Below are 24,043 nucleotides of genomic sequence, written 5' to 3'. Positions count from 1 at the left end.
ATATGTTGTGTGTCTGCTTTGTGTAACAGTTTTGTTTCCGTCCCTCTCCTCGCCCCGACCTGGGCTCAAACCAGGGACCTTCTGCGCGTTACCCATCGCTCCGCAAAAAGCCGCGACCCTTGCAGAGCAAGTGGAACAACTGCTTCAAGGTCTCCGAGCGAGCGACGTCAACAATTGAAACGCTATTAGCGCGCACCACCGCTAACTAGCTAGCCATTTCAGACCGGTTACACTTGTCTGGATATGTTGACGTTGCAATCCCGTGGACAGTCAATAGCGCAACCCCAGCATTATCATTTCTACAGGAGACGTAAACTCTGCATGTCTTTGGCCCTGGGATAGAGGCACTAATGGCATTTCAGTAGGAGAGGATGGAGAGACAAAGAGGTCTGGACAGAGAAAGCACACACTCAGGCCCAGTGTTAGGGCCAATGGGAGTCAAGCTAATTCCACTGCGGCAGCACACCAACCACTCCTAAGGGAGGGGGAAGAGGCAGACAACGTGTCCCTCTTGTCTGAACTCGTTCTCTACCTCTCAGATCATGAGAGAGGGGGTGCAGAATGTGAGCGGGACAAAAACAGATCTATCAAACAATCTAGAAGTCATTTAGCCACAGTTCAGAATGTGAACGCTAAGAATCTAACCTTTCCCTCATAGAGGAGAAGTCAAAACCAGGCTTGTCGATTTGGAAGTCCTATTTATTAGTGGCTGTGCCAAGAGCTTTGGGAGCCGTGAACAATGCACAGGCCTGGAGTCAACTCTTATCTGATTGGTGTGTGTGTGTGTGTGTGTCCGTCTGTCCGGGGCTCTAGGGCTCTGTGAAACACAGGTGCAACACAAAGACGAACTGCTGGCCAACGGGGTCACACAGCGCCTTTGTATTGTGTGGTGTGTGTGTGTGATGGGGCAGGCGGGTGGGCAGCTCAAGGACATTTTATGTGGAGTGTGTGTCACCTCGCTCACAGACGCAGCAGTGGAGAGGAGAGACATTCCCACTCACCAGGTCTGACTTAAAGTAGCTGACCGCGTTCTCCTCCAGTAAGAAGTATCTCCTCTTCCAGTTCTTCATCTGCGCAAGAGAAAGTTACAAACGTTCGAAAGTCAAACATTCGAAAGTCATATACAAAATGGCCATCAACATTTCCAGCACCTCCAAATCCTTCGACTTGCTAAGAACGTGGCTAATTGATTGCTATTCTGATATTGTATAGGACCACGGTTTGCTTTAGAATGGCTGGATTACTGTGGTTAATATGGTCTATTTATAGGGGATAAGAGAAGGTACAGTAGTTTAAGGGTAGGACAACAATTAAGGATATAAATCACCCTCAGCACCCTGGCTGTGTCCAAAATATCTGCTCAGCTGCTTTCTAACTCATCATCATCCTAACACAACAACAAACACACAGCGCTGGTAGTGTTAAATGCTTGTAGCTGACAGAGAATCTCTCTGAGCCTGTGGTGTATTCATTCGGTATCATCCAGAGGAAAACGGACAAAAACCAGGAGCGACTACCTGGACTTGTCCAATAAGAAACACTCCTTTTCAGTGTCTGTGCAAAATGTTTTTCAATGCATTCCTTTATGAATACGTCCATGGTTTTGAGTGTAGGCTGCTACAGCACTCTCTCCCCTCCCCCCCAGAAAGCGTCCTCCTCTACTGTCTACCTACCAGGGCTCCCTGCTTAACACAGTACCCAGCCTTGATGAGCGTCTGGTCCTGCAACCCCCGCCCCAGGAAGTAGGGCAGCTGGCTGTGGGCCTTCCGCAGGCCCCCCCTGTCTGCTCCGTTCTGCCCCCCGTCGCCCTGCTCCTGCACCACAGGGAAGGAGGGAGGACACATTCACATAAACTCAGCAAAAAAAGAAGCGTCCTCTCACTGTCAACTGCGTTTATTTTCAGCAAACTTAACATGTGTAAATTGTTGTATGAACATAAGATTCAACAAATGAGACAAACTGAACAAGTTCCACAGACATGTGACTAACAGAAATTGAATAATGTGTCCCTGAACAAAGGGGGGGTCAAAATCAAAAGTAACAATCAGTATCTGGTGTGGCCACCAGCTGCATTAAGTACTGCAGTGCATCTCCTCCTCATGGACTGCACTAGATTTGCCAGTTCTTGCTGTGAGATGTTACACCACTCTTCCACCAAGGCATATGCAAGTTTCCAGCCTCTCTCAGCCTATTGCGGACAGTCTGAGCACTGATGGAGGGATTGTGCGTTCCTGGTGTAACTCGGGCAGTTGTTGTTGTTGCCATCCTGTACCTGTCCCGCAGGTGTGATGTTCGGATGTACTGATCCTGTGCAGGTGTTGTTACACGTGGTCTGCCACTGCGAGGACAATCAGCTGTCCGTCCTGTCTCCCAGTAGCGCTGTCTTAGGCGTCTCACAGTATGGACATTGCAATTTATTGCCCTGACCACATCTGCAGTCCTCATGCCTCCTGCAGCATGCCTAAGGCACGTTCATGCAGTTCATTCTTGTGGTGTTTTTCAGAGTGCGTAGAAAGGCCTCTTTAGTGTCCTAAGTTTTCATAACTGTGACCTTAATTGCCTACCGTCTGTAAGCTGTTAGTGTCTTAACAAATGTTCATTAATTGTTTATGGTTCATTGAACAAGCATGGGAAACAGTGTTTAAACCCTTTACAATGAAGATCTGTGAAGTTATTTGGAATTTTTACAAATTATCTTTGAAAGACAAGGTCCAGAAAAAGATAACTTATTTTGCTGAGTTTATAAGTGTACGAAGTACAAACACACATATACCTAAAAAATGGATTTTTCGTACTGTTGTATTGCTGTGCTCAGGGCACCTTTGAAAATGAGACCCTGGTCTCATTGCATTTTCCATTACTAAATAAAAGTTGAATAAATAAAACACACACAACTACAAAACCAATCTGGCACGCCAACGCAGACAGACAGACACACAGAATCAGATGTGTGTGGGAAAAGCCCCCCACCACATCGTCTACAGTGACTAGAGATATGATAGAGAATTCACTGCCTGTTGCATGTGTCAAGCAGAAGTCGAGGCCCACTGCACCACCACCACCCACACAGGAAGTGACATCAGAGGCCATAGCTTGTGCATCTGGATGTGAATTTTCACTTTCAGCTACTATTGGCTGGCTATACACCAGATACCAGCACAAGACAGGATATGACTTGTACTGCTCATAGCTCATACACAGCGGCAAACAAACAGTGACTGAGCTCCTCAGTCAGTGGAACAGTATGTCCTCTATGTCTGTCACTGTCTGTCTAGCTAAAAGATGGCCTGATCCATGGACACCTTCAGACAGACAGTCTATTTACAGTGCATTCGGAAAGTATTCAGACCTCATCACTTCATCCACATTTTGTTACGTTACAGCCTAATTCTAAAATGGATTAAATAAAATAAAAAATCCTCAATCTACACACAATACTCCATAATCACAGTGACAACAGATGTTTAGAAATGTTAGCAAATTCATTCAAAATAAAAAATGAGAAATACATGATTTACATACAGTAAGTATTCAGACCCTTTGCTGTGAGACTCGAAATTGAGCTCAGGTGCATCCTATTTCCATTGATCATCCTTGAAATGTTTATTCAACTTGACTGAGTCCATCTGTGGTAAATTCGATTGTTTGGACATGATTTAGAAAAGGCACACACCTGTCTGTATAAGGTCCCGCAGTTGACAGTGCATGTCACAGCGCAAAGACGAAGCAATGAGGTCGAAGGGATTGTCCGTAGAGCTCTGAGACAGGATTATGTCGAGGCACAGATCTGGGGAAGGGTACCAAAACATTTCTGCAGCATTGAAGGTCCCCAAGAACACAGTGGCCTCCATCATTCTTAAATAGAAGAAGATTGTAACCACCAAGACTCTTCCTAGAGCTGGCTGCATGGCCAAACTGAGCAATCGGGGGAGAAAGGCCTTGATCAGGGAGGTGACCAAGAACCCAATGGTCACACTGATGGCTTTCCTTCTGGAAGGTTCTCCCATCTCCATCTCTGGAACACTCCACCAATCAGGCCAGACGGAGGCCAATCCTGTAAAAGGCACATGACAGCCTGCTTGGAGTTTGCCAAAAGGCACCTAAAGTACTCCCAGACCATGAGAAACAAGATTCTCTGGTCTGATAAAACCAAGATTGAACTCTTTGGCCTGAATGCCAAGCGTCACGTCTGGAGGAAACCAGGCACCGCTCATCACCTGGCCAATACCATCCCTACGGTGAAGTGGTGGCAGCATCATGCTGTGGGAATGTTTTTCAGCGGAAGGGACTGGGAGACCCAGAGGGAAAGATGAACGGAGCAAAGCACAAAGAGATCATTGATGAAAACATGCTCCAGAGCATTCAGGACCTCAGACTGGGGTGAATGTTCACCTTCCAACAGGACAACGAACCTAAGCACACAGCCAAGACAATGCAGGAGTGGCTTCGGGACAAGTCTCGGAATGTCCTTGCGTGTAACTGTCTGAAACTACACTTGACTGAACTGTTCCAAGGCACAACAGAGCAGGTGGCCTTCAAATATATGTCAGATATGACATAAATATGTCAAGATGTCAGATATGTCCAGAAGTTAACAGTAACTCTCCCAAAATGCCAGAAATGTCCCACTTTCTCCAGAAATCCCAGGTGAAGGAATCCTGGATATCCTGCTGATTCCAGGAATATTCTAACCAGGACTTCTGGAAAACCTGAGAACTTCATTAAAGTTACTTGAATTTTTTGCATGTTCATATGAGTGGGCAAGGTTAGGGTTCGTTAAGTGCTGGGCCAGACTGGTGATCCTTCCTTACCTGTGTGGCAGTGATGATGGGTACCCCTCCTATGATCTCAGTCTTATAGGAGATCTGCTTCATGGAACCCAGCACCTCCTGAGGCATCTCTGCACTGGGCTGGCCGTCCCCCGACTTTGGCACCTGGAATATGTTAAATAAACATCAACTCCCAGAGTGCATCAGGAGCCAGGAGTCCAGGACTAGCAGAGTGGACAACACGCTCCGATAGCTTGTTAGATGTGTCCCTCTGCAGTCTCTGTAGTGATGTGATGTACTCCCTGCCTGCTTGTTAGTGTATTTTCCATCAACTCTAGCCTGGGGGATTCAGAGAGCCACTGCTACACTGTGGTGACTGGGGTCATCGATTGATGTGTGTGTGTGTGTGTGTGTGGCCCGCAGGCATTAGGGAACATCCCCACCCCTCTACTAGTGGCCAGGGCTCACACTCCAGTGCACGCACACAGTCAAACATTGACAGCCATCGGTCTATTAATAGCAGTGTGTGGCACAATATATGGAGTGTGTGTGTGTGTAGTAGGGCCTTTTGTATGGGAGCTTATTGAGTAACAGCGCGGCTGTGTATGGGAGCTTGTTGAGTAACAGCGCGGCTGTGTATGGGAGCTTGTTGAGTAACAGCGCGGCTGTGTATGGGAGCTTGTTGAGTAACAGCGCGGCTGTGTATGGGAACTTGTTGAGTAACAGCGCGGCTGTGTATGGGAACTTGTTGAGTAACAGTGCGGCTGTGTATGGGAACTTGTTGAGTAACAGAGCGGCTGTGTATTGGAGCTTGTTGAATAACAGTGTGACTGTGTATTGGAGCTTGTTGAATAACAGTGTGACTGTATGGGAGCTTGTTGAGTATCAGTGCGGCTGTGTATGGGAGCTTGTTGAGTAACAGTGCAGCTGTGTATGGGAACTTGTTGAGTAACAGTGCGGCTGTGTATGGGAACTTGTTGAGTAACAGTGCGACTGTATGGGAGCTTGTTGAGTAACAGTGCGGCTGTGTATGGGAACTTGTTGAGTAACAGAGCGACTGTGTATTGGAGCTTGTTAAATAACAGTGTGACTGTATGGGAGCTTGTAGAGTAACAGAGCGGCTGTGTATGGGAGATTGTTGAGTAACAGAGCGGCTGTGTATAGGAGCTTGTTGAGTAACAGAGCGACTGTGTATTGGAGCTTGTTGAATAACAGTGTGACTGTATGGGAGCTTGTTGAGTAACAGAGCGGCTGTGTATGGGAGCTTGTTGAGTAACAGAGCGGCTGTGTATGGGAGCTTGTTGAGTAACAGAGCGGCTGTGTATGGGAGCTTGTTGAGTAACAGAGCGGCTGTGTATGGGAGCTTGTTGAGTAACAGTGTGGCTGTGTATTGGAACTTGTTGAGTAACAATGCGGCTGTGTATGGGAACTTGTTGAGTAACAGTGCGACTGTATGGGAGCTTGTTGAGTAACGGTGTGGCTGTGTATGGGAGCTTGTTGAGTAACGGTGAGGCTGTGTATGGGAGCTTGTTGAGTAACAGAGCGGCTGTGTATGGGAGCTTGTTGAGTAACAGTGCAGCTGTGTATGGGAGCTTGTTGAGTAACAGTGCGGGTGTGTATGGTCAACGTGTTGAGTAACAATGCAACTGTGTATGGGAACTTGTTGAGTAACAGTGCGGCTGTGTATGGGAGCTTGCTGAGTAACAGTGAGACTGTGTATGGGAGCTTGTTGAGTAACAGTGAGACTGTGTATGGGAGCTTGTTGAGTAACAGTGAGACCGTGTATGGGAGCTTGTTGAGTAACAGTGAGACTGTGTATGGGAACTTGTTGAGTAACAGTGAGACTGTGTATGGGAGCTTGTTGAGTAACAGTGAGACTGTGTATGGGAGCTTGTTGAGTAACAGTGAGACTGTGTATGGGAGCTTGTTGAGTAACAGTGCGGCTGTTTTGTAGTCTGTCAGCAGCAGGATATAACTCAATGATGAGCACAACACTGTATTGAAGTCATTATAAAAGTTCATTATTACGTTACTATGCTCAACGCCCAGTCCCTTCCTCATAAATGGATGTGGTTTAAGAGTAATTGGAGTGAGACATCCTCTCCACTGAATCTTTGTCAAAGCTGATCCATAGGCACACAGCTCTGTTCTGTCCCTGCACCGCCTTTTCAAAGGGAGAGCGTTATTCTCTCAAATCTGTAGAGACAGTCCGTGACTCACGACACTCGCCTTCCCCTTTGTCCTGCCTGCTCTGGTCTGTGTGTGCACGTGTACGTGCCTGCCTGTGTGTATGTGTGCACGCGTGTATTCCAGGGCTAGTCAGAGGGGAGGGAGAGGAGCAGAGTAAGCCACTTTCGCTGCCCTGGCCCTCAGTGACGCACTCAGGGAAATGATCCCCCCCCCCCCGTCCAGAGGGGTTTGGATGCCCTCTAGGAGACAGACATGGGCTCCTGGTCCCAGCAGACCGTAACACTGTGTGCAATGACTGTTTCATAAGGTATTTCTCTCCCGTGTTGACTTGACAGTAGACACGTGTGGTATGCCCTGTCTTGTCATCCTCCTCCATCACGCCCTTCTTGTCCTGTAAAACTTCCACTCACGCTAGCTGAAATGGGATAACAGATCCTTCCCAGAGGGGTTGAGATGGGAGCAGTCTTGTACTACAGGAGGTGGTGCCTGTAGGGGGCTGTGACAAAGTGCTACTTATGACAGGTAGCAGGGCGGGGCACTCACTGTGATCTTGGTGGCGTTGTTGAGCACGTTGACCCACTCTACCAGATCCTGCTGATCGTTGGCCTGGAGGTAGAACTTCCTCATACCAGCATTGACGACTTGAGAGAGAGAAAGAGACAGATTTCCGGTCAGTTTTCAAACAGAGAACAGTAGCAGTTCTGCCAGTCAGGCCCATATGCGTCGCTGTAATATATTCCTGCTAACTAGTCTGACACTCAGAATATCATGCTGTTAACAGTCGACTGGATCCCAAGTTCGGAATCCAGAGAGAACTTTTATTGCATCCCAAATAGCAATCTATTAGTCCACGGGCCAGAGGTAAAATGTGTCCACTTTGGGGTGGCAAAGGTTTGATGGTATTAAAATATGATAGCCACTCCAAAATAGTCACTTTTTTTTTTGTTTCATACTTTTCTATATCTTGTTTATGGGAGTCTACGCAATAGAATGTTTGCCGGCTGATAAAGGAATGATGAGATAAGTGGGAATGTAAACATTCGCATTGAAAATTACCGTTTCAAACAACAATGGAACATTGTATTGGGTGGATCTTGTCTTAAAAACCACGGAATTTGGTAAATATTTGCCATCAGATCTAATGATCCATCATTGAAACAATAATGTTACAAAACATAATTGGGGTTGTTTTAGGGGAAATTTGTCATACTGAGAAATAATACAAGCCCCAGTCATCCAAATCTGGAACATCCTGGGATAACTCAACAAATGACAGGACACCTTTAGAATGCTGGTCATTGCTATACAACAGACTATTACAGATGGCAATTAATAAAACCAATATTCTGAACACAAAGATATGCAAACACAAATGTTCTCTAAAAAGGAACATTGGTGATTATGATCTCTTATGTCCCTGACCATCGTGATTTTAAAGTGATGCTCTCTGACCGTACAAGGTATTTTTTTTATTTTTATTATTTTTTATCCCATTTTCTCCCCAATTTTCGTGGTATCCAATCGCTAGTAATTACTATCTTGTCTCATCGCTACAACTCCCATACGGGTTCGGGAGAGACGAAGGTCGAAAGCCATGCGTCCTCCGAAGCACAACCCAACCAAGCCGCACTGCTTCTTTAACACAGCGCGCCTCCAACCCGGAAGCCAGCCGCACTAATGTGTCGGAGGAAACACCGTGTACCTGGCCCCCTTGGTTAGCGCGCACTGCGCCCGGCCCGCCACAGGAGTCGCTGGAGCGCAATGAGACAAGGATATCCCTACCGACCAAACCCTCCCTAACCCGGACGACACTATACCAATTGTGCGTCGCCCCACGGACCTCCCGGTCGCGGCTGGCTGCGACAGAGCCTGGGCGCGAACCCAGAGACTCTGGTGGCGCAGCTAGCACTGCGATGCAGTGCCCTAGACCACTGCGCCACCCGGGAGGCCCCGTACAAGTTATTTAATGAAATATGTTACCGAATCATTCTGTAGCCATTAGTTCAGTGGCTGGTTAACAAATGTAATAGAAATTATGCAATTGGTGATAAAAAAAAAAAATCCAGCCTTTTACATCAATTGGACCATTGCGGATGCCCTCAACAACCCTCAAGAGCCACTAATCAATACCTATTCAGTGGCCCTATACTACAATACACTATTTTGCATAAACAGTGTAACTAGATACCATCTATAGAATGCAGCGATTATGAAGTGATACACTTCTTGACTATTTCCACATTTTACTCTGTTACAAGTTGAGTTTTGGGTTATTGTCCTGCTGAAAGGTGAATTTGTCCCCCAGTGTCTGTTGAAAAGCAGACTGAACCAGGTTTTCCTCTAGGATTTTGCCTGTGCTTAGCTCTATTCAGTTTCTTTACATCCTAAAAAACTCCCTACTCCTTGTCGATGACGAGCATATCCTTAACGTAGGTCGTCATTGTAAATAAGAATTTGTTCTTAACTGACTTGCCTAGTTAAATAAATGTTAAATGAAATAAAATAAATAAAAACATGGCGCAGTATGTTAGACTCAGTCAGGGCTGAGGAAGGTTAACTTCATTAGGGTAGGGGGCACTATTTTCACCTCCGGATGAAAAGCGTGCCCAAAGTCAACTGCCTGCTACTCAAGCCCAGAAGCTATGATATGCATATAATTGGTAGATTTGGTTAGAAAACACTCTAAAGTTTCTAAAACTGTTAAAATAATGTATGTGAGTATAACAGAACTGACATGGCAGGTGAAAATCTGAGGAAAATCCATCCAGGAAGTGCCATTACTTTGAAATGGCTGTTTTCCAATGAAAGCCTATCCACCATTTAAAGGGATAGGACCCAGATTCCATTCCCTATGGCTTCCACTAGTTGTGAACAGTCTTTAGACATTGTTTAGACAGGCTTTTATTCTGAAAAATGAGGGAGAATGACAACATTGATTGAGTGGACCCTGGGATGTCCTCAGAGCTGGTTACTGCGCACGACCGAGAGCACGCCTTTCTTGTTTTCCTTATATATTGACAAAGCTTTTGTCCGGTTGAAATATTATCGATTATTTAGGCTAAAAACAATCCGAGGATTGATTATAAACATCATTTGACATGTCTCTACAAACTTTACAGATACTACTTAGAATTTTGGTCTGCCTCTTGTGACCGCATTTGAGCCATTGGATTACTGAACAAAATGCGCCAACAAAATGGAGGTTATTGGATATAAAGAGGGACTTTATCGAACAAAACAAACATTTATTGTGTAACATGGAGTCTTGTGAGTGCAACCATACGAAGATCAAAGGTAAGTGATTAATTGTATTGCTATTTCTGACTTTCGTGACTAATCTACTTGGCTGATAACTGTACGTAATGTTTTGTGTGCTGAGTGCTGTCCTCAGATAATCGCATGGTTTGCTTTCGCCAAAAAGCCTTTTTGAAATCTGATACGGCGGCTGGATTAACAAGATGTATAACACATATTTTCAAGAATGTTAAATATTTGAATTGAGTATTTTTGAATTTCGCGCCCTGCAATTTCACTGGATGTTGGCCAGGTGGGACGCTACCGTCCCACACCCCCTAGAGAGGTTAACCTCGACAGTCAGGTAGCTAGTCCTAAAACTGCAGTCACAACACAAAACTGTGGTGGCAGAATAGATTGATGGGACTATTGGGGGAGGAATCCAAAAGTGGATCTGGATCATGCAAATAACTAGGCTAAAAATATCCCAGAGATTTAGAGAGGGGGGGTTCCGATTGGGACGCCAGCATCCTGTCATGCAGGAAAGCGCGAGACCCCGACAACCCCCCTCATCCAATGACATGCTTGGGTCGAGCCAGCGCTTTGCAGTCACTGGCGGGTCATCCTACTGCTTCCTTCTATTGAGTGTGGGGGAGCTATACTCTTGAGTGGGGCCGCTGAGGGACAAAGGGCCTGTAGAACAACAGCACGTCATATAGGAAACTGTCCCATCCAAACCTCCGCAACGTAGGGAGGGAGGAAAAGAGGGAAAAGGAGACTGTGGAAGGAGGGGACAGGTGAACAGTGCATTTACTGGCTACCATCTATGAGCTGCACGGGGCCTCACATCATCCACCTTAGTGAACTAACTCATTCTAGTCCAATTAGTATAAAGGGGCCCTGAGAGAATGACACTGAAGACAAAGTATTGTGTGTGTGTGTGTGTGTAAAGCACATGTTACGAGGCCCTGGTTTCTCATTTGAATCCCCTGGGGAGGAGTTGACAAAGCCCCCTACAGTGTGTTTGTCCGGTCTACTCTGATGAACAATAGCTGAAGGTTAGGGGCCTCCTTGCTACAAGCCTACTACCAATCCCCGAGCGCTCCCTCCCCAGTGCCCCCTGCTTCCTCCTTCAGAGCCCCCTCAGACAGCACAATGCCACCAACCAGCGCCAACCTGAGAGACAATACTTACCTCTGCGCTGGCCAAAACATACAGTACTCATACACATATAAAAACCACCGTCGAGTGTCGCAAACATTTGGTTCACGGATCCACTGTGTCAAATCCAGAGGTTGTAGGACTTACCGAAGCAGAACTCCGCCTTCGGTCGCAGCTTGGTGGCATCACTCACCTAGGAGAGAGAGTGATAGAAAGAGGAGGAAGAGAATGAGTGAAAGTGGGGCAGATGTTAATCTTTCCCATAAAGACACTTAGCAACGGCACCTGATCGAGGCTATTCATTTTCGGGAAAGAAAAACCCTTTCAGTAGAACCTTAAAAATGACTAAACAGAAAGTATGTAGACTAGATCATTTACCTATATATTGTTTTGGAATATAAATCTTTAAGAACTAGAAAACCCCATAAATAAAAGCTAGACTGTCAAGGAGAATTAAAAAGTAAATAAGAATTTAGGAGCATTTTTGTGGTGGCTGGATTACTGACAGGACACGCAGGGCACATCCCTAGGGACAACGATTGGCGTCCCCAAAGGTTTTATATTAGAATGTTTGAGCATAAAAACACAAAATTAGCCATGGAAAAACGCATAGAATTGCAGGAAATTTGTTTTCACAAAAAAAAAAAAAAAATGTCTCAGCTCCATGGAAATGTACAGAATAATAAGAAATGTGCCAAAAAAAACTGCACATTTTTCTCTCTGCCGCCAAATATGGACCTATTTAAACCACGCCAATGGCCTGACCATGGCTATTACGACCCCCACCACTCCCCACGACGGTTGCCACCACCAAATAAATAAAAACCTAAGGGAAACACTGGATGTTCACACCTAAGACTGTGGTTTGCCATGTCTGTGTCTGTCAGACGAGATATAATTCGACAACTTGACTGACCTTTGAGATGTAAGAGAGTTTGAGGGAGCCAACATGTTCAGCTCCTTTGGGCAGGTTCTAAACATGAGACAGAGAAAGCGAGAGGAGAGAAATTGTGAGATCGCAAACCTGAAAACAACATAATATAAAGTGCTTAAATAGGACAGTGGTAGACCAGGAAATCAAAGGGACAGCTAGAGAAGGTTCGGAAGGAGAATAGAACCGGAGTGAACTTGAGAACAGAACTTAAGAGTCGGAAAACTGTCTGAGAATCAAAGAAATTCAACAGTGATAAAGCATGAAACTTTTAGCAGGTCTTGGAGAAGGAGATGGAAACTAAACTGAATTAAATAATTCAGAGCCCAGGGCAGCATCAATAAATTACATATTTTTTGGGGGCATGACCAAATCGGTCTTTGTACAAGTATTCCTCACTGAGCTCCCACTCCCAGCCAAACAAGATGACATGCATTTAAAATGGCCTGCATTCTCAGGAGAGTTCTTTTTCTGTTTACACCGAAGTTTGATTGATTGGTTAGCATCTACATCAGGTTTACAAGATGAATCCTTTCTCTTGTCATTTTATGCCATGTAAAGGAATGTCCAAATCAGTAACACTGCTGTTATACTATAGGAGCCTCCATACTCAACTGGCGGACCACAGACCGGATCCGGACCCAGAACGGGGTCAATACGGACCAGAACGGTCAGGCTTCGACCCCGGTATCACAAGCACACAAGACATGAAAGAACGCATATAATTACAGGAAGTTAGCTTTAAAACAGCAACATTTTCTTCCGCCAACAAGAGGGTTTAGGGGGGGGGGGGGGGTCGCATTGGTTGCGGTGTGGGGGTTTGTTACTATGCCGATAAATTACATTATCCACCCGGACCTTTGCCACCTAGGAAATTTGGGTGACCGGACCTTCTCAAATAGTACGCGAGTACCCCTGTTAAAGAGCACTATTATACTGTTCCAACTGTAAAGCAGCTATACTTTATATATCGACGGGAGCGTAAAATCCCACAAGTTCAGAGATGAAAAAGCTCAAGTCACGAGCCTTACTTCACACGTCACGAGAGTAGAGACCTGGGGGAGGGACAGGTAGACGGACGAATGGACCGACGGATGGCTGGGCAGACGTACGGGTTGCGGTGTGGGGGGGGGGATTTGTTATCCCAGATGTAACATCATCTCCCCAGCGGACGACACACACATTTCTTCTTGATGGGGCCCAGAGAGGTCTGGCCAGACCAGACGGATCAATCCAGTCCAACACGTTATGAGATTAGCTCAGTCCAAACACAAGCAGCTATTCAATCCATCCTACTGCTATTGTCCTACTACAGTGCACACAGTAAGTACACAAGTCAGCTTCAGCTGCTGCCCATTCAAGTAATGACATCAGCCTAAATGCATGCGTTAAGCAAACAGACAGACAATGACGACTGTTGAGGGTAGTGAGAGCGTCACAGCCCAACTCATGATCTCCTCTGTGAAATGTATGTAGTCCAGAACTACACGTCCCAGGGTATGTTCTATGTATGTGTGTCTGCTTCTGTGTGTGACTGCGTCTGCTCCTGTGCACTCCTCTGCTGTCCTACCTGTGGGTTGTCCATGTACCATACCAGGCTACCCTCCTTGGTGTCCAGGATGAAGTAGCGTCGGAGGAACTTGCCGCTGTTCTCATTCTCCTCGATGTCCAGGAAGCCACAGATCCTGTTCTGCCGATCCACGTAAGGCATCTCCCCGCCTCAGCCTGCTCATTCCACTGCTGCTAAGGAGGAGATGATGAGGAGGCGAGAGAGAGAGAGAGAGGAAGAGGAGTATGCGTGTGGTGATAGAGAGAGGAAGTGGAAGAGCGATAGGAGAGAGACAAGAGGGAGAGAGAGCGAGCAGGAGTCAAAAATAGGTCTTTCAGCTAAGCAGCCAAAGAAGCGTTAAGTTAGTCTAGTCTACAGCTGTAGTCAACGGTACACAGCTACTACACCATTCCTACTCTTTATGGGACAGTCACATTCAACACTCCCCTCCCTCCCCCTCTCTCTCGCTCTACCACACCAATAGCAGAGAGGCACGGCTTATCCCTGATATGAATACAAGCGGGCAGATTTCACAAGGGGCTTTGGGAGGGTTTATAATGCCATAAGTCAACATTTCAACGCTGGCTACAGAGAGAGGTGGAAGGCTTATGCTGCTTACGCACTCCCACTCACCTGTAGCCCCTTGAATCCCAGACTGCCCCTTTAAAATGTCATGACAGCCAAACACTGATGAGTTCAACACAAGTCCAACTCTCTTTATAATCTCTCTGAAAACAAAGTGTTTCTTTCCATAAATGATACGCGAAGCACAGGAAAAAGAGGCCATCTAAATGTTAATGTGGTAACGTTCAGTGACCTTTTCTACTTTCCCCAATAGGTTAGTCGACTAACTACAGCACAACTTCCCCCTGCATAGTCCCTGTCCTTGTAGGCACAACTTCTCCCTGCATAGTCCCTGTCCTTGTAGACACAACTTCTCCCTGCATAGTCCCTGTCCTTGTAGGCACAACTTCTCCCTGCATAGTCCCTGTCCTTGTAGGCACAACTTCTCCCTGCATAGTCCCTGTCCTTGTAGGCACAACTTCTCCCTGCATAGTCCCTGTCCTTGTAGGCACAACTTCTCCCTGCATAGTCCCTGTCCTTGTAGGCACAACTTCTCCCTGCATAGTCCCTGTCCTTGTAGGCACAACTTCTCCCTGCATAGTCCCTGTCCTTGTAGGCACAACTTCTCCCTGCATAGTCCCTGTCCTTGTAGGCACAACTTCTCCCTGCATAGTCCCTGTCCTTGTAGACACAACTTCTCCCTGCATAGTCCCTGTCCTTGTAGACACAACTTCTCCCTGCATAGTCCCTGTCCTTGTAGACACAACTTCTCCCTGCATAGTCCCTGTCCTTGTCGCACCGTGCAAAGCTTCAAAAAGGTGCATCTGCTGATGCTCTCGACGGTTATAAAATGACACTGCAAATACCAGAGGCTGTTGGGTCGTGTTCATTAGGCACCAAACAGAAGACAGACCAAACAGGGATGGACTACCTGGAACTGTCCAATAAGACACGCTCTTTTAGTTGCAAAATGTTTGAACATTTAGTGTGCCCATGAACACGACCATGGTGAGCGTGCTGTATTGAGGCCATACAGGCAGGGTAGAGTATATGCTGTCCCTGTGTAGCTTAAAGTGACGCTCGAGAGATTTTCTATCATTTCAGCCAGGAGTTTTGAAAGAAGTGCTCACGAGCCAAAACAGGTCCCCACAAATTGTGCACAGTTGTGTACTGTATCATCCATTTAGTATGTTATGTTACATCCTGCAAAAAAATATATACAGTATATTAAAAACAAAAATGCAATTCAGATTTGTACAATATGTTACGAATTTGTAAGTGCTTAAAATCCCAGACTGCATCTTCAACTATCCAAAGCCTTCTGACATCAAAGGGCCCAGGCCTGAGGCCCCAGCTCCTGTATGTGGTGTTGAGGTAATGGTGCTGAAAGCTAGGCCCGGCCATGCACGTATGCACACAGACCAACGGTCCAAATTTCCTGCCGCCCCGGGTCTGTCCAGGGGGAGGAAGTGTGAGCGTGGCTGGGGCATGGGACTACTTACAAACAGGCCGCCCCGCTCCAGTGCGAGGCTCAGCTGGCGGGATGGCATGCCCCCAGACCATGGGATCTCTCCAAGGCCAGTTTCCCATGTCGCCCTCCTCCGTCAATCACGGGCATCGGGGAACGTTGAAGTTGAGCCTGAAGTGTTGGGGGGAGCGTTTGGTGTTCAGAGGGGCTGCTAGGTAGTGACGTGACCTCTGGCCCAGTGGGAATAACTAACACACAGCGTTAAGGCTGTGGCTCAGGGGTTCAGGCTGATGCACAGGAAGAGCACTGCTGGGTGAGTAAACACACTGGGATTAACACACTTAGCCTGGCCAGGTGCCCTGGAGATCACACACACACACACACCGCAGGGTGGTATTTCAGGGCGCGTTCTCAGAGCATACGCAGAACAGCTGGCAGGCATACTCACAGTAATTTTCAACCTCTCCTTGCCCCAGTCTGTAATCCCCACATGTTTTAAGATGACCACAATCATCCCTGTTCCCAAGAACTCTAAGGCTTCATGCCACAATGACTACCACCCTCTAGTACTCACATATGTAATCATGAAGTGCTTTGAGAGGCTGGTTATGACACACATCAATTCCATAATCCTAGACACCCTAGACCCACTCCAATTTGCATAACACCCTAACAGATCCATAGACGACGCAATCTCAATTGCACCCCACACTGCCCTCACCCAACTAGATAGGTATTCCTCTTATGTGAGACAGCTGTTCATTGACTACAGCTCAGCGTTAAACACCATTGTCATGACCAAGCTTAGGACCCTGGGACTGAACACCTCCCTCTGCAACTGCATCCTGAAATTCCTGACAGGCCGACCCCAGGGTACGCAACATCACCTCCGCCACATCGACCCTCAACACTGAGGCCCCACAGGGGTGTGTTCTTAGTCCCCTCCTGTACTCCTAGTTCCCACGACTGTGTGGCCACGCACGCCTCCAACTCCATCATCACGTTTGCTGACGACACAACGGTGGTAGGCATCCTCGGTGTCCAAATCACTAAGGACTTAAATGGACCACACACGCACGCAGTCGTGAAGAAGGCGTGACAGTGCCTCTTCCCCATCAGGAGGTTGAAACGGTTTGGCACGGTTTGGCAATCCTCAAAAAGTTGTACAGTTGCACCACTAAGACCATCTTGAATGGTTGCACCACTGCTTGGTATGGCAACAGCACCGCCCTCGATCGCACGGCGCTACAGTGGGTGGTGAGGTACAGCCTAGTACATCACTGGAGCTGAGCTCCCTGCCATCCAGGACCTCTATATTAGGTGGTGTGAAAGGAAGGCGAGGAAAATCCTGAAAAGATTCCAGCCACCCAAGCCATACCGGTGCATCAAGTCTGACACCAACAGGATCCCGAACAGCTTCTATCCCGAAAGCCATAAGACTGATAAATAGCAAACAAAATGGATACACAGACAAATCGGGAGTTGACTCACGCACACTGACACGCCCACACCCACAATGTGCTCACATACACATAACATGAACACACATTTATACTGACTCGCCACACACTTACATACGATCATCATATACACTGCTGCTACTCTGTTTATCATATATCCTTATGCCTAGTCACCTTACCCCTATACCTCTATCACTCCAGTATCCCTGCACATTGTAAATATGGTACGGAAACTGACCCTGTAAATATAATGCTTACTTACTTTCTCGTGCTCTTCTTATTTTCATACCTTGAGTGTTTTTGTTCTACCTTTTGTTATTTTTAGTACTACATTGATATCCGTTACTGCATTGTTGCGTTTAAAGCTTGCAATAAAGCCATTCCACTGTACTTGTGCCCGTGACGTTAAAACTTAAAAACACACACACAGGTCTGTACAGCAGCGGTGTCCTGCAAACAGGACACTGCAGCTATGCTATAACGAAGGAAATGAGGAACAGAGTCTGCAGTGACGGTACAAACAATGCACGGCTCAGTGCATGCGTGTGTGTGACTGTGTGTGTGTGTGTGTGTGTGTGTGCATTGTGGTGAGGAAGCAGAGGCACGCCCAGTAAGATGTAAGAGTCAGTCATTCTCAGCCTCCAGACATTTCCGTGAGGTTAGGGTGTCGAGATGACAGGTCGCCTGAGGCGTTGTGGACAGATATTTGAAACCATGAAAACATTCCTGGGGCCTGTCACTCCAAAGTGTCCACCACTACGTCACAACGGGAATCGAGCTGTTAGCGTCCAGTGCTATACGAACAGTGTGATGCGCTAATGCTTCTAATTACGGAAGACCAGTACAGCCAAAATGAGGTTCTTTTCATCCCCGCTATGTAAACAAGGCTGATTTCCACGACAACTGTTCACTTGTGACACGCTGATGCCCCTTGACTGGGTCTCTGGCTATGGGCCTGAATGCTACAGCACATATCCATTATATCCCGTGTGGCTCAGTTGGTAGAGCATGGCGCTTGCAACGCCAGGGTTGTGGGTTCTATTCCCACGGGGGGACCAGGGTTCAATTCCCACGGGGGGACCAGGATGAATATGTATGAACTTTCCAATTTGTAAGTCGCTCTGGATAAGAGCGTCTGCTAAATGACTTAAATGTAATGTAAATGTAAAAGCTCGGGTGTTCATGGATCATTCACTGCCTTCCCTGGGCCATACGCTCAGGCTGCTTTCTGAAAACGCCACCCAATTCTGTAGATGGTGCTCTACTTTTGACCAGGGGCTCTGGTCAAAAAGTAGAGCACTTTAGAGAATAGAGTGCCATTACGAATGTGCCCTCTGCCTGGACGGGTCCCGCACTAAGTTAATAGACCGGGTGCTCTTTTCATATCTAACTTGTGTACTGTAGGCCTAGTGTAACAACTTGGATGTGCTTTCAGTCATTCAGCCTAATTACAGTGTGTTTGGAATGCAACAAAAATATCTGTCTAATGGGGTCACACAAGGAAGATAAACAGTGTTTGCATACCAACCAAAGATAATGAGAGAGGGGGAGGAGAGAGGGAGAAAGAGGGGGGTGGAGAGAGAAAGAGCGAGCATGAGAAAGATAGATACACCACTGTTTTGTTGTACACCAGCTTCCAAAGAAGGCGAAACCGTCAAATGAAAACCAACACTGTATGCTACCTGTGTTAGCTGTGGAAAGACATTCCTGAAAACTAACTGTCAAAATATGAGACAATTAAAGACTTCAATTAACTATCTAAACTGAAGACCATAATAAGTGGACAAGCTGAAATCAGGTGTCAGTGCTGCGCTGGAACAAAAGCAAGACCACCTAGCCACCTGGCTGCAGACCTATGTCCAGAGCGACACACAGAGCAGAGCAGGGGCCCTCCTGGGGCCAAAGTACCAGGACCTCAGAATAGCTCCCTCCCTCTCCATCTGCTTCTCTCCTCCCTCTGACTTTATCCCTTGTTTACTCTCTCTCTTTGCAGTTTTCCCTTCTCTTCTCGCCCTCTCTCTCTCTGTATGTGTACAGCTGTGACTTAGTCCTAGCCTCCCAGATCTCATGGTTGCCTGAACACACACACACCCTCCAGGGAATTGGGTTTTTGGTATTATTTTTAGGACCAGAAAACAGAGAGTGAAAAAGCGAGTAAGAGAAAAGAGAACCTGAATGTGGCCGAGCTGACGTTCAACCTTTTTATATAGTCGACCACACATGCAAGCTGCCACACACACACACACACACACACACACACACACACACACACACACACACACACACACACGTCTTTGACTCATGTCCTTGTTTCCACTGCGAGTGCACAAGGCCCTGAACTCAACCGCTGTGTAACCAATACCTATCAACACACGCCCTCCTACATTATGTTATATGCTTACTTTTGCATATCACTGATAGGGGACAGTATATGGGACATATAGAACAGCGCAATGAAAAGGTGTGGTTTGGGGGTTTCGGTTATTCAAACAGTCATGGTGTGTTTTTTGGGCTAACAAACGAGCAATGTACAGGTATGAAGTACGAAGAAATTGACTTTGCCTGAAATACACCTCACTCCCGTCAGTGTTCAATTGATTGGTGTAATAACATGGTTAGGCCTATTATAGCTAATATTATTATATTAAACATGTGGCGTTTTTTTTCTAGACAATTGGCCTTTATTGGTTTTGGCCACATCAACCACGTGCTCACACCCCTGATTCACACTCCCAATGTGTTATTTCCTTTTTTTAAATTTTTATTTATGATAACGGATTTTTTTAATAATACAAAATATACACATCCAAATGATAACAATACAGATGCATACAAGCACGCACAACATCAGCCCTGCCCGGACCCTGTATGCACAACATCAGCCCTGCCCGAACCCTGTATGCACAACATCAGCCCTGCCCGGACCCTGTATGCACAACATCAGCCCTGCCCGGACCCTGTATGCACAACATCAGCCCTGCCCGGACCCTGTATGCACAACATCAGCCCTGCCCGGACCCTGTATGCACAACATCAGCCCTGCCCGGACCCTGTATGCACAACATCAGCCCTGCCCGGACCCTGTATGCACAACATCAGCCCTGCCCGGACCCTGTATGCACAACATCAGCCCTGCCCGGACCCTGTATGCACAACATCAGCCCTGTCCGGACCCACCTGCTCACACCCCCATCTCCAGCGCCCGTATCACTCTCCACCACATGGCCTCAAATGGCACCATCAGTTTCTCTCCGCCGCCCACGCACTTTCAGCATTTAGATAATAAAGAATTTGACCTTTCCATTGTGTCAACGCTGGAGGATTGGTTGATTTACAGTTAAAAGTCTAAATGATTTGAAGACGATTGACGAGAAAAGTATCGTCCAACCCGTCGGGTATCTCACTGCACCCAAAATATGCCATGTCTTGAGATATGCAGACAGACGGATTAAAAAGTACATTTACATTGTAATACTTCAATGTGTTATTTCCATTTCCTGTCACTTCACTGAATACAATCATCTGCTTAGCTGACTATACAGTATATGAATACCTACTGCTACATTAGGAAAGGTTGAAATTCCTCTGGCGTAGGTGTTCTCAGCCAGTGTGCTATGTAGGCCTATATGAAAAGGACGCAAATGACATGGTTCCATTGCATTCAGCTCCAGACAATGGTAGATGTGTTAATATGTTTCAGAATGATATAGGCTGGCTACACACATAGGCACAGGTGCAAAGATCCTCCTCGTCGTGGTTGATTACACACATTGTATGAATGTGTGTTTGTTTTTCACTTTCTTCAGGCCGAGCAACTTTTAAAAAATGTCTCCCATTTGTCTTCAGCATGATGAGATGGTCTTTCAAATGTATGACATCTATTTCCCTATAAAACCCCAAACCATAACCGTGGTGTGACTACTGTGTTACAGCATTGCCCACTTGTGCTGGCTGGTATTCAAACAGCTGTCTAGTGGTTGAAGGGCGCAGCCTCAACCTTGTTACAGTGGATTTGTGGGAGTATCGCCTCGCCTGAAGTATGCATCACTATTTCCATCAGACATAGCGGCACAGCACACTTGGCCTGTGTACCAAATGGCAACCTACTCCCTAAATGGGTGATTCTAAAGAAGTGCTGCAAATTGCAGTCCCAACTCCAAAAAAAGGTTTTAAAAACAGTTAAGTCTCCAAATTTAGGACATTTATTCACATCATATTATGCTATAATTTAATCCAAGGCAATAATAAACATTTTTTAATTAATGTAGTACAAATGTATTGTTTATACAGCTATTTTTATTTAGAGGTGGCTGTCCCAAACTCTGACTCCCAAACTTCATGTTTGAAAATAAAGAATTTACTGATTTTTGTATATTTTTAATTCAATAAAACATCTTGAGTTGTTCTAATATTACTATCAATGTGTCCCCTATATTAATTTAGCGGGACGCCACTGCTAAATCTTTGCCGCCACTCCAAAATATGATTTTTAAATAATAGGGATGGTAAAACATTTTCAGTGTAAACTTAAACGAATAAAACCAGATAAAGTATTTAGAAAAGATAATTTTTATTTTATTTAACCGTTATTTTACCAGGTAAGTTGACTGAGAACACATTCTCATTTGCAGCAACGACCTGGGGAATAGTTACAGGGGAGAGGAGGGGGATGAATTGTAAACTGGGGATTATTAGGTGACCATGATGATTTGAGGGCCAGATTGGGAATTTAGCCAGGACACCGGGGTTAACCCCCTACTCTTACGATAAGTGCCATGGGATCTTTAATGACCTCAGAGAGTCAGGACACCCGTTTAAAGTCCCATCCGAAAGACGGCACCCTACACAGGGCAGTGTCCCCAATCACTGCCCTGGGGCATTGGGATATTTTTTTAGACCAGAGGAAAGAGTGCCTCCTACTGGCCCTCCAACACCACTTCCAGCAGCATCTGGTCTCCCATCCAGGGACTGACCAGGACCAACCCTGCTTAGCTTCAGCAGCAAGCCAGCAGTGGTATGCAGGGTAATGGACCTATATACTTATAAAATCATCTTTGAGAACTAACAACAACCATAAAAAAAAAAGACAGGGATAATCTAACATTTAAAAAAATTGCATTGATTTTGTTATAATGTTTGAGTTACTCAGATCGCATAAGAACACGGCATTATCCCTGTGTAGAATTGCAGGAAAGCTTTAAAACTACAAATGTACTCTCAGCTCCATGACAGAATGTCTAGAAATGTTCTCAGTCCCATGCCAAAATGTGTACAATTGCAGGACATTAGCTTTTAAAAAACTAAATCTGAGGAGAGGAGGGCTGCAGCATTGGCCACGCCCACTACCTCGCCACCAACGCTAACTTTACCAACTATGCAAAAAAATATCCTAGGGGAAACACTGAGTATTATTACATTGAAAGATACTGATCTAACTTGTAATTTTTTACACTTTTTTCAACATATTTCTCTAAAATAAAGCTGTCCCACCTTTTGTGGTCACTACCGAAACACATACAGTTGAAGTCGGAAGTTTACATACAGCTTAGCCAAATTCATTAAACTCAGTTGAACAATTCCTGACATTTAATCCTAGTAAAAAATCCCTGTCTTAGGTCAGTTAGGATCACCACTTTATTTTAAGAATGCAAAATGTCAGAATAACAGTAGAGAGAATGATTTATTTCAGCTTTTATTTCTTTCATCACATTCCCAGTGGGTCAGAAGTTTACATACACGCAATTAGTATTTGGTAGCATTGCCTTTAAATTGTTTAACTTGGGTCAAACGTTTGGGTGAATTTTGGCCCATTCCTCCTGACAGAGCTGGTGTAACTGAGTCAGGTTTGTAGACCTCCTTGCTCGCACACGCTTTTCCAGTTCTGCCCACAAATTTTCTATGGGATTGAGGTCAGGGCTTTGTGATGGCCACTCCAATACCTTGACTTGGTTGCCCTTAAGCCATAACTTTGGAAGTATGCTTGGGGTCATTGTCCATTTAGAAGACCCATTTGCGACCAAGCTTTAACTTCCTGACTAATGTCTTGAGATGTTGCTTCAATATATCCACATAATTTTGCATCCTCATGATTCCATCTATTTTGTGAAGTGCACCAGTCCCTCCTGCAGCAAAGCACCCCCACAACATGATGCTGCCACCCCCATGCTTCATGGTTGGGATGGTGTTCTTCGGCTTGCAAGCATCCCCCTTTTTCCTCCGAACATAACAATGGTTATTATGGCCAAACAGTTCTATTTCTGTTTCTTCAGACCAGAGGACATTCCTCCAAAAAGTACAAACTTTGTCCCCATGTGCAGTTGCAAACCGTAGTTTGGCTTTTTTAATGGTAGTTTTGGAGCAGTGACTTCCTCCTTGCTGAGCGGCCCTTCAGGTTATGTCGATATAGGACTCGTTTTACTGTGGATATAGATATTTGTACCTGTTTCCTTCAGCATCTTCACAAGGTCCTTTGCTGTTGTTCTGAGATTGATTTGCACTTTTCGCACCAAAGTACGTTCATCTCTAGGAGACAGAATGCGTCTCCTTCCTGAGCGGTATGACGGCTGCGTGGTCCCATGGTATTTATACTTGCATACAATTGTTTGTACAGATGAACATGGTACCTTCAGGCATTTGGAAATTGCTCCCAATGATGAACCAGACTTTTGGAGGTCTACAATTGTTTTTCTGAGGTCTTGGCTGATTTCTTTAGATGTT

General features: G+C 45.9%; 1 protein-coding gene across 8 annotated transcripts in view; it reads right to left on the bottom strand.

Moving 5' to 3' along the window:
* LOC129829160 (pleckstrin homology domain-containing family A member 1-like) overlaps positions 1-24,043 on the bottom strand; it is a 34,896-nt gene that overhangs the window by 5,613 nt on the left and 5,240 nt on the right. For all 8 annotated transcript variants that reach the window (XM_055890739.1, XM_055890740.1, XM_055890741.1 and 5 more), the window contains exons 2-8: positions 13,856-14,028; positions 12,271-12,327; positions 11,502-11,547; positions 7,503-7,600; positions 4,812-4,934; positions 1,674-1,814; positions 1,002-1,070 (exon numbers count right to left, since the gene is read on the bottom strand). In XM_055890739.1, coding sequence (XP_055746714.1) covers positions 1,002-1,070; positions 1,674-1,814; positions 4,812-4,934; positions 7,503-7,600; positions 11,502-11,547; positions 12,271-12,327; positions 13,856-13,996 — 675 coding nt within the window. In that variant the 5' untranslated portion in view covers positions 13,997-14,028. The remainder of the gene's footprint in view (positions 1-1,001; positions 1,071-1,673; positions 1,815-4,811; positions 4,935-7,502; positions 7,601-11,501; positions 11,548-12,270; positions 12,328-13,855; positions 14,029-24,043) is intronic.

Source organism: Salvelinus fontinalis, chromosome 30 (genome assembly GCF_029448725.1).
Source record: "Salvelinus fontinalis isolate EN_2023a chromosome 30, ASM2944872v1, whole genome shotgun sequence".
NCBI classification, from domain to species: Eukaryota; Metazoa; Chordata; class Actinopteri; order Salmoniformes; family Salmonidae; genus Salvelinus; species Salvelinus fontinalis.
This window is presented reverse-complemented; position numbering and strand designations above follow the sequence as displayed.